General features: G+C 36.5%; 1 protein-coding gene across 3 annotated transcripts in view; it reads left to right on the top strand.

The window, feature by feature from the left end:
• The window catches only part of LOC129766525 (serine-rich adhesin for platelets), a 58,845-nt gene that overhangs the window by 5,218 nt on the left and 36,416 nt on the right, over positions 1-17,211 (top strand). For all 3 annotated transcript variants that reach the window (XM_055767098.1, XM_055767094.1, XM_055767104.1), the window contains exon 2: positions 8,881-9,472. In XM_055767098.1, coding sequence (XP_055623073.1) covers positions 9,397-9,472 — 76 coding nt within the window. In that variant the 5' untranslated portion in view covers positions 8,881-9,396. The remainder of the gene's footprint in view (positions 1-8,880; positions 9,473-17,211) is intronic.

The raw sequence follows: 17,211 nt of genomic DNA on the forward strand, positions 1-17,211 counted from the left end.
TAAAAACAACCCGAAGCCAAGATAAAAAGGCAGTGAGAAGTAAAAAAAAATAGAAAAAAGGTCAGTCAATAGGAAATTCTGTAAAATATTACATGAATATAGAAATCCAGAGCAGTCCATGTATGAAAAAATTAGAATGAAAAAGTGAAAATTAACAAAATGAAATCGGCAGAAAAAAAATTGAAACCAAATCCGAAATCATTAAAGAGAAAAAGACATCATAATCAATCATGAATCTATGGGAAAAAATCGACCCTAAAATTTCAAAAAAGTTACCCTATACAAAATGTTTACCACCTCGAAAAAACACCCTATGCCAAATATCAGCTCAATCGGAATTGAGGGAGACTGGCGCAAAGCGGTCAAAGTTTGAGTTTTTTGTAAATCGAAAAATCACCCAAAGGAAATCGGGGTATTGAGAAAAAAAAAATTGATGCCAAATGTCTTAAAATTGCACACATCGAGATTTACTTTTATCACAATTTTTTTTTTTGTAAACATATTAAGGACCACACGGTTTGGGCAAACTCGTACGCTTCATTTGTTCGGATTCCACGAATGAGATCGTTTCCTTCGGTGTGGATGAGACGAAGGTGAGCCATCGGTAGGCCTTGTTAGCTTCTTGGCAGACCAAGAATTTAACCATCAAGTGTAGAAAACACGGGTTATTTCGTGATCTATCCGTAATAGACGGAACGTGAAACACGAGAAATCTCGTGAGAGGTCCGCAATGTGTTAAGACGGAAAAACGACCAAGCGCAAAAATTTTTTTTTTCCTACAATTTTTTTTATCGAGGTAACAGGAAATCACCACAAGTAATGCAATTTAAGGCATTTGGCACCAACAATTTTTTTTTGAAAATTCCGATTTTCGGTGACCTTTCGTTTTTCAAAAAAACTCAAATTTTTACGTCTGGGACACTAATAAATGAAGTTAGAATGAGCTAATATTTTGCAAAGGATATATTATCGTGCAAATCAACATTTCGCAGCAAGTTTCGAATGAAAAATCGAGATAACTATTTTTATTGGTACCCAGAACTATACGTTTCGTTTCGTATTCCGAAAAAAAAGTCCCAGAGTGTCGATTTTTTACAAAAAAAAATTTCAAATTTCGAGATGACTCTAGATCTCGAAGTTTCATGCAATTTTAAGACATTTGGCATCAAAAAATTGTTTTTTAAAACACCGATTCCCTTTACTCCCTGCTTGGGTGATTTTTCGATTCTCAAAAAACTCAAACTTTGACCTTTGAATTTACTTTGTAAGTTTGTCTGTAGCGCTGTACCACATTAATAGAAATTTAATCCCCTTCCTGTTGACCGTTTGATCTGGAATTTGGTACAAATCTTAATCTGTGGTGCCTTTATAAAACTGCGTATTCCATTATCTTGAAAATCCAAGATGGCGTCCGCTACAAAATGGCGGATTATGTACATATTTTCTTAAAATCCCATCAATATGGGTTTTCCCAAAACCCCATCAATATGGGTATCGAATGAAAGGACTTGACCAGTAGAACACAATTATTTATGGAAAATGTAAATCATCAATATGGGTATCGAATGAAAGTGCTCAACTGGTGGAATACAGTAGATCATGAAAAATCCAAATCCAAGATGGCCGCAGTCCCCAAACAACTAATTACCTTTTAAATGGTTTCATTCAGCTTGACCTGTTTGTATGTATGTTTGTACCACATTAATATAAAATTGACCCCGTTCCTGTTGACTGATTGATTTGAAATTGGGAAGACACCTTTAATGCTACTGTCATTACAAAACTGCGTATTCCATGATCTTGAAAAATTCAATTTGGCCGTCGCTAAAAAAATAACTGAATGACTTGTCTTGGAGAACACAAATATAATAAACAACATAAATTCAAAAAGGTCGCCGCCACTAAATGGTTGATTATGTATTTTTTGCAATCCCCTCTTCACGCAAATTTGCAATCAAATCTTCACAATGTAGCAATCTTGGACCATTATTGTTCTCGATGACTTCAAAGTATATTGGCACGTGAAGTCTGTCGATGACTGCAAGAAGTTGCAAACGATCATAGACATTTTTGCGAGTTGATGCAGGCGAAACTATCTGATCATAAGCGTGAAGAAGTGCACAGTCATCTCATTCACTAGGAAGAAAACCCCTATTATCTGGACCTATCGCATAGGGAATGAACCATTGGAAAGGACACGCGTTGTGAAAGACCTCGGTGTAATGCTGGACTCAGAGCTGAACTTCCGTGAACATTATGACTATGTCATCAACAAAGCCAACCAAAACTTAGGGTTCATCTTCCGGTTATCCGCCGAATTCCGTGACCCATACTGCTTAAGGTCTCTGTATTTTAGTTTAATTCGGTCCACATTGGAAACAGCGGTTGTAGTACGGAGCCCCTTCCGCAGGATACGGATCGAAAGGATTGGGAGAATAGAATCGAAGTTTCTGAGGTACGCATTGAGATTTCTGCCTTGGCAAAACCCAAATGAGCTCCCATCGTATGAAAGCCGATGCCGTCTGCTGGGGATGGATACACTGGAGAAGAGACGGAACGTAATTAAAGCCACATTCGTCGGAAAACTTCTTCTTGGCGAGATCGATGCCCCATGGATTCTCGCTCGAATCAATATTAACGTCGTACCACGACCACTCAGACAGCGGAGTTTCCTTCGACTTCCACCACACCGAACAGATTATGCTCAGCACGAACCAGTTTCATCTATGTGTGTTCTTTTTAATTCTTTTTATTATTTGTTTGATTTCAATGTGAGCTGTAAAGTTTTCCGTGATCGAATTTTAAATGTAGTTTAAGTGTAGTATTCATGTAGACCTTGAAGCCCGATGGATGAATTGTAAAACAATAACCAATAAACAATATCGGTATCAAATGAAATGATTTGACTAAGAGAATACAGTACATCATGAAAACATTCCGAAGAAAATTAGGTAAGAAATAAACGTGGGATTTCCATTATCCACAGTTTTTTTTTTCATCACATACCCAACGATTTTATTTTAGTCTCATTGCCCTAGATTAATGAAGGAACGGATGCGATAACTACTAACTGCTACTTGCTGAAATATTTTCTAGCTCTACACATTAAATTGTTTAACTTAAAAAGTTTGTTCTACTTATTTTTCTATTTATTTTCTAGTTATTAGTAAATTATCTGTATCATTAGTATACTTCTCTACAATAAAACCATTCAACTTTTTTTTTCAAATTTTTATTTCTTACCTAACTTTCTGCGGAATATTTTGATGATGTACATACTGTATTCTACTAGTCAAATCATTCCATTTGATACCAATATTGAGGTGATTGCAAAAAATACATAGTCGACCATATTGTGGCGGCGACCTTTTCGAATTTATGTTGTTCATAGTGTAGTGTATTCTTCAAGTAAAGCCATTCAGCCATTTTTTAGCGGCGGCCAAATTGTATTTTTCAAAATCATAGAATACGTAGTTTTATGATGATAGTAGAATTAAAGGTATGTTCCAAATTTTAGATCAATCAGTGATGAGGAAGGGGTATTTTCCATAAATAGTTCTACTAGTCAGACCCTTTCATTTGATACCCATATTGATGGGGTTGTGAAAAAAATATAAATGGCGCCATTTTGTGGTTGCGGCCATTTTGGATTTGCATTTTTCATAAATAACTGTGTTATACTAGTCAAGCCCATATTGATGATCCAATATGGAATTATTACAAATTATTCAGAATTTCCGATTAGGGATTGCATTACCGTGTCAAAATTTCAATAACCGGTTATTCTGTAATGAAAAAAATACTTTGAAATAAACCATTTTTTTGAAGAAACGGCTTTTATTGATAATGATTAGTTTACAAGAAAACATTTTGCAAGTTTTTGCTACTTAGTTTACTGGTTAAAGTGATACTTGGAGACACAAATAATGTTTATTTTGTCGTCTTCTGATCTAGATCGGATCTCATGAACGAAATTTTTAGAAGAGAAAAGTGCACGATCAGAGTTCAATTATGCGGGACGCACAGTAAGAGCATCGAATACCATTGTCATGTATTTGCCTCTGATGCTCTCTGTACGAAAACTCTTGTCTGAGGGTTTTCGTCAATCCGTTTATAGACGTTGAGTTGGGCTGGACGTTGATACCTTTGATTGCTGCAAGCATCGTTTATGTTTTCTCTTGATGCTCAACTATTTTGCAAGTTCTGCATCGTCCAGTGGATTTTTCCCTCCTGTTGTCCAGCTACTGAAGTTTGAAGTCACGAACGATTTCAAATGCCTGCTTGATCAATGATGTTCTAACATAAATTGCAATCCGACGTCAGCTTCATAAAGGGTGCAGTTCTTGCGTCATAGCAGTTCAGCGACAGCAACGAGAACTGGTTCGAGTGCTTCAACCAATTCCTGTATCGCTATCAGTTCTTCATCGCTGAAGCTTATCGTGTGTCTCGTGTTCAGATCGAGCGGCGTTTTTTGAACTGAAGCTCGGAAGTCGTAGAATCGGCGCAACACTGCTAGCTGTGTTTTTTCGATTTTATTTTGGTTCTCGAGTTATCACAAAGCGACATAAAGACAAATATTATTTATGGCGTGAAAATTAAAATTACCGAAATTATCGGTTATTGATAGTAAAATGACCGGTAATTCGGTAATGAAAAATGATTCGGTATTACCGGTAAAACCGGTTACCAATCCCTATTTGCGATTGGTTAAATACTCCGGATAATCGAGTCTGAACTGTATATCCAAAATCAGCATGCAACAGATAGCCTAATGGAATCCTACGTCAACTATGCAGTCGTGTCTCGGACACAACCTTCCTGTGACTTTTTTGTATTCGGGTTTATGATCATTTCAAATTTTAAGGTCATACGGCAGCGGTCAGGTTTGGGTACCACGAAGCCGTTCCGTGTAGGAAGTGAGCTCTAATGATTTTGAAGGATCCCGAAAAACATAAATTTCACTCTATGAATCCGATTGTTCTTTGATCGAAATCGAAGATACAAATAGCATCCACATTAAAAGAAAATAGATGGACATTGTGAACGATACCAGAGTTCTAATAGGTATAATATTTCATTCTATACGTATTGACTCCCACACCCAAACTAGCGTTGGCAGAAAACATGTCATCTTTGGCAGAAAAGATGCCATTTCCTGTACATGAGAGTCGAATGCGCAAAAAATGAGCTTTTGTTAAAAGCTTAAAAATGGTTTGTATGTATGCGAGCAGACATCTCTTTCTGTTTTCTTTTCTCTTTTCATTTGGGAGTGTGCAAAAAAAAGTCCATACGACGTCAATGGGGATCGAACCAAGGCCGGCTGGAATGCAAAGTTACTTTACACGACCACGCTATCCATATAACTGCCAGCGCTATTATAAAGGAGCGTGATAATATTACACCTCATCATAAAATGAAGTTGGAAGGTGTTTTATAAGACGATAAAGAAGAACATGAACGAGAATATATCTTTCTCTGTCTGGGCCGTGTATTTGGCAAACTATACGAAAAGCTTTCAAATGCTTTCATTTAAATGTGCCTCCTGCTTCGCTCCGTCATATTGGCTCTAGCATATATATTAGGCTGTCAAAAAAGTCCTGCGGTATTTCCGCGAGGTGTCGTTGTAAGCGCGTAGTTCTAGTTGTATTCATTGTATCGAATCATACTAGAGCTTGTTGGAAAGGTATTTTTGCGCGCTATAATATAGTTTTTGACAGTGTTTTGTTTGGTTAAGTCGTTCGTGAGTTATAGTGTCGCAAATATGGAGCAAAATAAAGAGAAAATCCGACATATTTTACAGTACTACTATGACAAAGGCAAAAATGCATCTCAAGCTGCCAATAAAATTTGTGCAGTTTATGGACCCGATACAGTTTCAGTAGAGGTAGAGGTCGTCGAAGATGCGCCACGCTCCGGAAGGCCTGTCATCGAAAATTGCGACAAAATCGCTGAATTAGCCGAGAAAGACCGGCATAGTAGCAGCCGTAGCATCGGCCAAGTGCTGGGGATAAGTCATCAAACCATTATTAACCATTTGAAGAAGCATGGATTCACAAAGAAGCTCGATGTATGGGTGCCACACACGTTGACGCAAAAAAACATATTTGACCGTATCGACGCATGTGAATCGCTGCTGAATCGCAACAAAATCGACCCGTTTCTGAAGCGGATGGTTGCTGGCGATGAAAAGTGGGTCACTTACGACAACGTGAAGCGCAAATGGTCGTGGTCGAAGCCCGCTGAAGCGCCTCAGACGGTGACCAAGCCCTCATTAACGGCCAGGAAGGTTCTGCTGTGTGTTTGGTGGGATTGTCAAGGAATAATCTATTATGAGCTGCTTCCCTATGGCCAAACGCTCAATTCGGACCTGTACTGTACTGTACTATATATATATATATATATATATATATATATATATATATATATATATATATATATATATATATATATATATATATATATATATATATATATATATATATATATATATATATATATATATATATATATATATATATATATATATATATATATATAATATATATGTATATATATATACTAGCTAACCCGGCAAACTTCGTCCCGCCCATTTACTTGATTAATTCTCGAGTAATACAGAAATTTGTGTTTTATTTGTATGGCAGCCACCCCTAAGAGAGGGGGGAGGGGTATCTAACCACCATAGAAACATTCATTGCACCCTAAAGTTTCCATATGCCTAATTTGGTTTAATTTGTTTGATTAATTCTCGGGTAATGCAAAAATTTGTGTTTCATTTGTACGGCAGCCCCCTCTAAGAGAGGGGGAAGGAGTATCTTAACACCATAGAAACATTTATTGCATCCTAAAACCTCCACATGCCAAATTTGGTTTCATTTGCTTGATTAATTCTCGAGTAATAAAGAAATTTGTGTTTCATTTGTATGGCAGCCCCCCCCTTTGAGTGGGGGAAGTACTGTCTAACCATCATAGAAACATTTATTGCACCCTAAAACTTTCACATGCCAACTTTGGTTTCAATTGATTGATTAATTTCCGAGTAATGCAAAAAATTGTGTTTCATTTGTATGGCAGCCCCCCCTTAGAGAGGGGTGAGGGGTCTCAAAATATCACGAAAACCTTCCCCGGCCCCAAAAACCCCTACACACCAATTTTCATGTCGATCGGTTCAGTAGTTTCCGAGTCTATAAGAATCAGACAGACAGACAGACATCACTCCATTTTCATATATATAGATATATATATATATATATATATATATATATATATATATATATATATATATATATATATATATATATATATATATATATATATATATATATATATATATATATATATATATATATATATATATATATATATATATATATATATATATATATATATATATATATATATATATATATATATATATATATATATATATATATATATATATATATATATATATATATATATATATATATATATATATATATATATATATATATATATATATATATATATATATATATATATATATATATATATTATACAAATGATATACTTGTATTGGGGAGTAAAACATTTTATGTTATCTTTCAGCTCATTTAATGTAATAAATCGGGATGCCAGAACATGTGCTAAAAATTACCTTGGGTTTAGAGTACCGTTTCTTCCGGTGACCCGCGAATCGGAACCCATCTAAGTCAATCTAAAAGGGGGCGAATCGTCTGGTACACCACATGCACGCTCATAGCAATGCTATGCGCCTATGCTAAACAGAGGTTCCTCATGCCCTATAGAATAGAGTAATATAAAGCATGTGCGATGCGATACGATTCACATCCGTTTGCAGCGAGAGTACAAATGTGTCTCGCCGAAGGTCAAATGTTCTAGCCCTATCTAATTCATTTGGCGAATGGCATTTTAATTTCAATATGTGGGTTAGATAACAATTAACAGAAGCGTACGAAAACTACATATTCAAGGACTGCAACAGCTTCAGTCAGGAATCTTTTCAAAAACCTTTGCCAATCAATTATTGACAGGTGCGAACTCGAATGCTCTCGGGGCTACACCACTCTACTCCTAGTTACATCCGGCGCTGATGTAGGCGTTCTCGTCTTTCCAAAATAATATCACAACTTCGGCAAAAGCGTTGAGCGTTGAGAATTATCTGCCATTAAACTGAGAACGAGAAGAAAAAACCTCCCACACCCGCAATCACCAATCACCGTAAGTAAGTGGCTTCGATCGCCGACGACTGACTGCCGTTTTTGGGGACAAGAGTAGCACAGTTAATTGGAATATTGTGAACGAGAAGGTGTAATAAACCCCACGAATGCGACCGTGCCGTCACACAGCACAGGAAGATGTAATAAAACTGTGAAAACTTGTGGCTTTTAGAAATTGGGACGAATCGAAGGGTGTGTGTGTGTGCGGGTTCGTGGGGGCGCCAACTCCTCCGTGGGTTAGGCTGTTGTTTTACTTTCGATTTTCGTTCCACCCCCAAGGGATGGGGACGCGAGGGAGTTATTGACTTGGCTTTCTGGCGTGTAGGTCAGAATCGGGAAAGGGGGAAATCTGATGTGAATGTTTCCAACAGGAATATTCTGAGACGCCGCCTGAAAAAGGAACTGTTAAATATGCATAACCCCGATATTGATTTTGTTCGCAACAAGCTCCTGAACTTCTAGCAGGAACGAACATAACAAGGGAACAGCAGTGTACATGTGTATTCGATAGTTTCTCACACCTACTCAAGCATAAGCGTTGTTCGTAAGATGATAGCGCCCCATACAATCGATTCCAATTTCCTTTTCTGTGGGGCGCAAAGCACAAATGCACAACCATCGGTGGTATAACCTTCTCTCGTTTTTCTTCTCTTCATTTTAGGTTAACAGGATGCAACCACCCCCTTGAGGAGGAAAGCTTCTCGGTGGGGAACGACGAACGGGCGCGTCTTGCGTGTGTCCGTCCAGTGGGGTGGTTCCACTGAAGGGGCCGAATGCCTGACTGACTAATTATCGTTGAGACTACGACGGAGAGAGAGAGAGGGACTTGAATGAACAATGAATGTCCTTGGAAGGAGGAGGAGCAACCACAACAACAACAACGCTTGAGCGCTAGAAGGAAACTAGGAAAGAGGGCTAAGGCCACGCAACAATTCGTTGGGCAGCGGTCGTCGCACGAACCCTTTTTGGGTGGAGAGTGTGGGGGGAAAGGTCAGCCACAGGATAACCACTGAGCGCGCGCTAGAAATAGCAGCATTGGCCTACTAAACCCGGTGGACACGGGCCTTTCGTGCGGTGTGTGCACGAAATCTAGACACCCACACGTCTCGTGTGGTGGCCACCGGAATCGAAAAGCTGTTGAGTTGCTGCGAAAGCAGCTGACTTCTTGGCAGAGCAGATGTTTGGTCATCAGAAGAGCGAAAGGATGGATCTCAACAATGAGAATATTCAGTCCGCTTCGGAAATCATAGAAAGTAAGTATCTTGGGGAAGGCAATTGAGCCGATGATTTTACAGTCCAAAGGTTATCTTCTGAGTAAACCATCGTGAGAATTTTTTGACGTAGGATTACGTCTTTCGGGAACATATTGGGGTACAAAATCGAAAATCAAAAATCGAGCACCTCGTGAAAATTGTCCAATTTCAAACGCTTATCGCTCAGTCATTTCATGATGGATTGATGAGATTTTTGCGACAATCGATTTCAGCACTCCATAACAATTTTTTACATTGAATAAAATAATATATGTCATGAAACTAACTATCGAACAATTGAAAAATCTCAACCCCTATCCTAACGGAAATACCCACTTCTGATTGGTTGAAATTGACGACACAAGCGGCGGTCCATGTATTCACGATATTTGGTGAATCGATCTGAGCACTCCATAACAACCCAGCAAACATTAAATCGCATAACAAGCGTATATATATAACATCATATGCCCTAAATTTTTGGTTGGCATATAATGCGCCTAACTGGCATATGCATGCAAAAGTGGAGGCCATATACATACATGGCAAAAGCTTACCGAATTAGTTTGGATGAATATGCAACTTTGACCAACTATAATAGCAATTATGTTGAAATTGAATTGCGATCTAATATGAATATATTCATGAATTGTCAACCTAATACGACTTCTGCCATACTCATATACGATTTATCACAGACATAGAAAAAAACAAATGGCGCAAAATATTTTCGTAAAATGTTAATTATAGCCTCACAAATCGCCATTTTTATATATGAGTATTTATATTTGTAGAAATAATAATTATTTAATTTACTTGTGTTGAGAATAGAATATAAATGTTTAAAATGGCACAGATTGATGTTTGGTTAAAACTGCTCCGATTTGGGTTCGAACTCCGGTCGTCTGGATTATCATTCACCAGCTATCTCGCGCGGCTATCTGAAATTTAATTTCAACAGCGATTAAAACTCGTACATATGATTCGATATGATATAACCTAATACATTCTATGCAGTAGAATCAGTCATTGCTGGTTGCCGATTTTATTATTTAAGAAAAGGATCTTTGATTTCCCCATCATAGAAACCAAATATATATAATATCATTGCACTGGCATAATAAAAAAATAAATGAATGTCAATGAAACTATCTCAATTTTAAATAAATTTTTTAATACCATTTTCACTGTGCAATATGTTCTCTCAATCATATAAAACTAAATTCTGATTACTATTATAATGAATATAATAAACCAATCTGGCAATCTTGCAAAGCGATGCGATGCAATGTGCCAAATTCGATGTGGTATATATATAAGTTTGGCGTTCAATGACGTAGTTCACTTCGTTTTGCTGCATGTTTCTCTAGAAGGAATGTTTGCCGTTGTTACTTTCATCGAACATCAGCAATTTCGAGTGCTGATATTCAGAAGTCCATTTTTGTAATGTGTTCAGACATTGCTGTTATGAAATGAAACTTGTCAATGTTAAAGCATTTCATTGACATTTCAATGTGATGTAATATGTTCTTTATTAGGATCTAATATGATTTACTGTTTCAAGATTTTCTTCAGCATGCAATACGATTTACTGCAGTACTGAATCGATTTAAATTACACGCTTATACGACACACAAACTGCATCAGCGTAATATACGCATATGATGCGGATTAAATATATTTTATGACAATGTACATCATAAAACTGATTTTTATTATACCGAATTGCGACTTAATTTGATAATGATATATAAAATCGAGTTTTTACATTTAATGCGATTTCAAATATACATGATACATACTTTGATTGATATTATATGCGATTATGACTTATTCTGATTTCTTGTAAGACTTAGTACTTGCAAAATTATGCGATTTAATGCTGGGAATTCATCACAATAAATAAAATAATAGATTATATGAATCTAACTATCAAACAAATGAAAATCTCCAAAAGGGAATACCTCGTCCTGATTGGGCGAAATTGAAGATACAGAGAAATCGACATTGCAATTACATCAAAGTGGGGGGAGCTTTTGTCCTCACCGAAATGTGTTCCCTAACAGAGACATCAAAACCAAGCTGCCTGGGGCAAATCGGCATTACACATATATGCAAGTCGGGGGTATTTTTATATTACAAGTAAGGTGAGTGATACGATTAATTCTAGCAAATAAATTTAAATTTGGAACTTCAATGTTGGTTGCTTCGTGACATTTGTATCATGTATTGTGAAACATTTAGCACAAGTGTGAGTGTAAAATTGTATATGGTAGCAGTTGTGTTAAAAATGACATGAGATATAAAACGATTTTTTTCAATTTTCATAAATGAAAAACTAATGTGTGTTCCCGCTCGAGAACGAATCATCCGGTTTAAGCTAAAATGGAAAAGTGAAAGAATATTCGCAAAAGTGATTTCCCATATGCTCTACATGTCGTATTAGTTACTGTTAGCTCAACTAAAATTCGTATTGAGGCATAAAGCATCGTGTTACGTTGGGTTTGAAGCGAAAATGGAAATGGGTTGAACAAACACTCAGAAAGTAAAAATTATAAAAGATTTCCATTTGAAATATGTTTTCTCTATAATAAAGAAAAATGTTTTTTTTTCTGGTGAGACAAATTTGATAATTGTGTTCGGTAATGATAATTATCTTATATTACATTGGTGAGTTTTTTTTTCATTTTATCCGTACATAACACAGGAGCCATCTCGTCTAGGGCCGCAGATGGCGGATTTTATCATATCTCATTCCACTTCGGCATCTTCTTTCATGATACGCGCACCATCCAACGACTAATTACCATCCTTTTGTCACCATCACTCGGTTGTAAACACAGGTGGAATGAACAAACAATACCCAACAACCAAAGCAAACGGCCATTTTCAGAGCTACCAAATCGCTATCAAAGAGTTTAACGACGTAATTCTTCAAACATATCCAAAATCTGCCTGCAACAGATAGCCTAACGGAATCCTACGTCAAAGAGGGTCGTGTCTCGGACACAACCCTCCTGTGACTTTTTTTGTTGATCCAAACCTCGCACAAAATTACCGCCGAATTGAAAGTGAACCAGTAATGATATAGAGCTATGTACAAACATATAATAAAAGAACATCTCATCCATAAGGGCTATTCACATCAGTTTTACGTGGACATAAAAAGCATGAATTTAAACTCCCCTTCCCCTCACGAAGGCATGCGTGGACACTGAATGTACTCCTCCCCTTGTTGTCCACGTGCACATTATCAGTTTTTTTAATTCAAAAAATCAATGGGATAATTGAATGGTGCCTATATTCTATTTTTAGTTTGTATTATTTTTTATTTTGTTTTTCTTATAAATAAAATAATAAATATATAAACATGTCTAAAAAATGATGTAAGCAGGCATTGATATCTAGTCATCTTATTCTTTTGACGTAGGACTACGCCTTTCATTTCTATCTATCTATATGTTTATATCTCGTGTCACGGTGTTTGTGGTCGAATTCCTCCGAAACGGCGCGACCGTTTTGATGAAATTATGCACAAAAAACTTGGTATACATGAGAATTGGACGTAAACTATATATGATACCGCTAGGATAACGATTACATATATTATACCGATTAGGGTCTATGTAGGAAAAAAAATTTGCTAAATTTTTTTTTTGCTATTTTTTTCTCTTAAACTTGGTATCAAACAATATATATAACCCTAAATTTTAACCCCTACTCTCTTTTTATTTTGCGATTTTAGTATTTTCGTATAAAAAATAATTAATTTTTAAAAATAATTTAATTTAAATAATTTAACCGTCGTTCATTTTTTAAACAGAATGAAATCATATACGTTATCAAATGATGGCGTTATGTCCGATTCATCGATTGGATTGCAAAATGACATTCACGATATTGTCACCAGCTGGAGAGCGCGCGTTTAGATTGAATGAGCAAGCGACTCTATCCAGGTTCTTCTTCAATGGCACTAACATTTCCAACGCTCGCCTTCTCAAAGTAGAATTACTCGCGTCAATTTTATTAGTTTTATTAGTAGAGGTTTATATGCCAAACCATACGCCTTTAATGAATTGTGTCACTCACGCTTTAGAATATGTGTGACTACAGTACACATCACAAGGGTTTCTTATACGAAAAATCTCTCAGCCAGAAGCCGGATATTGCATAAACATTAAACAACAAGATCCCGTCACAGGTACTCATTTATTATTTATGAATTCATTATGAACACTGTTTCTCACTCTGAATTAAAATTTATCGACATGCGGTTAGAGAAGACGAAACAAACGAGAGAGTGCGCTCGATGGATTTTCATGTTTATCTTATGATGATTCGACATGGTCAGGACAACGCCATCCTACGATGTCGTGAGCTATGTCAACAATTTATGGTCGCACTAGAGAGCGAACGACTGCGATTACTACGACACAATGAACAAAAGCGGCATGTGGAAGAACATTCACTTGCGAGACGCTATCATGAGCAACGCCGACACAGCCTTTGGTATTGTGATATCAAAATGCAATGCATTGTCATAACATTACAGCACGTGTGTTCAATCGGAAAAATGAAGTCTTTCGTGAGCTTCCTCACAACATTATACATATTTAGTCTCCACGTTGCTGGATGTATTCGGACGAATGGCAAAAGCGAGGATTACTTCATACACACATTTTTGGTTAGTCGACAAAATACGTCCTGAGTAAATCGATAATTTCCTCAGGAATTGACGATCTGTCTTCCGATCAATTACTCAGCCGTACTCTGAAATCCGTTCGAGTTAGAATAACGCGAATGGATGCATTCTGTATTTCGCTCGACTCAAGTCCAATTGAGTTGTACAAATGTGGCCGTGTTCCATTCCTGTGAATCAAATAATGGTATTGGATTCTCGGGTGGAATAATGTGTTATTTTTTTACATAGAGCACAAATTTGACACAGTAGAGCTTATTTGTATTTATAATTTTGTTTCGAATGCAAAAATTATAAATACAAATTAGCTAAAAATTAGTAAGTAATTTTGTAAGTAAGTAAGTAATAATTTTGATTCAAATTTCAACAATTCAAAATTGCCTTTGAATCTGCCAATCCGATAGGCGGTAAATTGCTCCACGAATACGGATGAATTATTTTGACGTTTGTTTTGCGATAAGGCAAGGTTGCCTCATTTACATATGACGATTGAATTTGAGTCATATGGATTTAAGAAAGTAAAAGTCGATTTTGATCGAATCCTGAAATCTGATCCAAATCCCATGCGGTGATCTGAAACTTTTAACACCTTGCATGGCAGATGAAATATGTACAAAGCGTTTTCCTAGAGATTGCGAATTGCATCGTTGAGTAGTACCATATTCCCCTCAGCTGAAAAAAACATTCGATGCTCATATTAATGTTGAGTTCTGATCGGTGAAAAGCAATAGATACATTTGCAAGTCCGTGAGTAAAAGAAGCTATATGGCTGTGCTTCAAATTTAGAATACCGATGTGAACACTTCTCGATTGAATGACAATGACGAAATAATGCAGTTCCAAATTTGCCGGAACAGCAGTTCCATTGAAGTTGGGCGGCGTATTGTTGATTCCCTAATTCATGTTCCCGTAATGAAATCGTATCCAATCAAAGGAATGTGATTACGCACACATTTGAACAGACCGCTAGGCGATTCCCTAACACAGACTTGCAACAAAAGCAGCCTGCAAATCAAAATCGTGCATCATAACACTTTTGAAGTCTGTTGAGTGAACACCGTTTGCCGGCGAGCGCGAGCGGAAATGAATTGTCTTTCTCAAGACATGGAGAGGAGTTGAACGAATGAACTGAAAAAGTTTAAAGCCTCTCTAATACAAAAAATGGAAACGAAAACGGTTCATGCATCAGTTTTTATTTTGTTTGCATTCTAAGAATTCTGTACAAAGCAAGCTTAGTCCAGAGCTCTATCAGAAAAGAAAAAAAAATCACTTGACTTCTCCAGTATAAATGAAATTGATAAATTTACTAGTTTATGTTTATTTCTTGCTAAGTGTTCCTGTGAAATTATACCCGAACGAAGGAAGAAAAATACTGTTTTAATATATCTATACTATTAAGAAAACTATAATATCAAACCAACGTGTATCTCTATATTCAAGTAAAAAAAAATCATTCATTTATTCATAATCATTTAGACGCAACCTCAAACCAATGATTACTAAGCCAACGGTAGTCCTACGTACACCTTGCCGTTATATCACAAATATAACCCACCCCTAGTTTTTTTTTTTCTATAATGAGAATATGATGAGTCATCGGAAAGTACGGTTCATCTTCAATTTTGATTTTCATTTTATCCTTCTCGACTTGTGTCCATATATCAGCTAAGGCTTATCCAATGTATTCAAAAACGAATTTTTACTTTCGAATCCTTATCGACCATTCTGCATTGAGTATTTAGGTGACTTTGAAGGTGGGCAAAACGAGAACACCAAGCAAGCCTACCGCGGATAACACAGGATTAAAAATGAGATACAAACATATGTTTCAACATGAAAAGTATGTTATTTTAATTTTCATTATTTTTTTTAAATTATTTTTTTCTCAATTTAAAATTTGTTATAATCAGGCTGTCAAAAGTTGTGCTGAAAAATTAATTATGATCATGGTTTGAATCATAGAGTCTATAAAATTTCTCAATTCATTCGTCTTGAAATAGTCAAATTCGGAAAACTAAACTACACACTCGGCATTAAGAAAGGCCATTTGGGAAACCTTACTGCCGTCTGGTCGGTAGCAGGTTGACTGATTAATTGTGATTGCCGTGAAATCGCGAATAGCTTGTTTATGCAAGATAAATTGAAAACGGGCGGTGCTTAAATTGCAATATTTTCTCTACTCACATTGTCCGTAGAATAAGCGATGCATTTGCTTTTTCAATTCATAAGAACGCGCCCTGTTGTCTTATTTGGCTTTCAGTAATTCACACGCCGTATTCCTCAGGAACACTTTGAGCGTTTTCATTTCCGGGAGACGGTTTATGTGCGGAAACTAAATCAAAGGAGATGGTAAATTTTCAGCGACACTTCCAGTAACATGCAACGTATAAATTTTCTTGTCACCATTACCGATCACGAACTGTCCCTGTTTAACGTTCTTTGGTGCTAAGATTTTATTATTTCGCGCTACCAACCGGAAGTCAGTCTCGTTCAAGTTTGTAAATTTTGCGGCAGTTGCAACACTTTCTGGAACCAGTTTTAATGTTTTGTTACTGCCGTCCGATGTTTTCTAAAATATTCGAATTCTAGGTACAGACTTGAGAATGACTCTTAACAAAAAAAAACACATCCATTTTGACGTAGTAGTACGTTTTTCGGGAATGAATTAAAAAAACATAGAATCCCTTGAATCACATGATAAGTTTTCCAATTTTGAACGTAAGTTCCATTCTCGAAAATGTTATCTTAGCCATTCCATGCGAAACCGATATAGAGGATCTCAGATTTTCGTGAAAATTTGTAGTTTTGTTCTTTATCGCAAAAAAATTAGACCCGTATTTTGATTTTTTGACTAGTTGACCCGGCAAACTTCGTCCCGCCCAAAATTTATTCTTCGTTATCAATATCTTCAAACATTCACGTTTTCTTACTAAGCGCTGTTCATGGGTCCAATCGCAGAATTGTTCATTGATTGATCTTCTTATCTACCCTTTAAAATTACCTTTTACTATAAAATTCCTAGTACTTCTACCAAAACTCG

This window comes from Toxorhynchites rutilus, chromosome 1 (assembly GCF_029784135.1).
Source record: "Toxorhynchites rutilus septentrionalis strain SRP chromosome 1, ASM2978413v1, whole genome shotgun sequence".
Classification (NCBI taxonomy): Eukaryota; Metazoa; Arthropoda; class Insecta; order Diptera; family Culicidae; genus Toxorhynchites; species Toxorhynchites rutilus.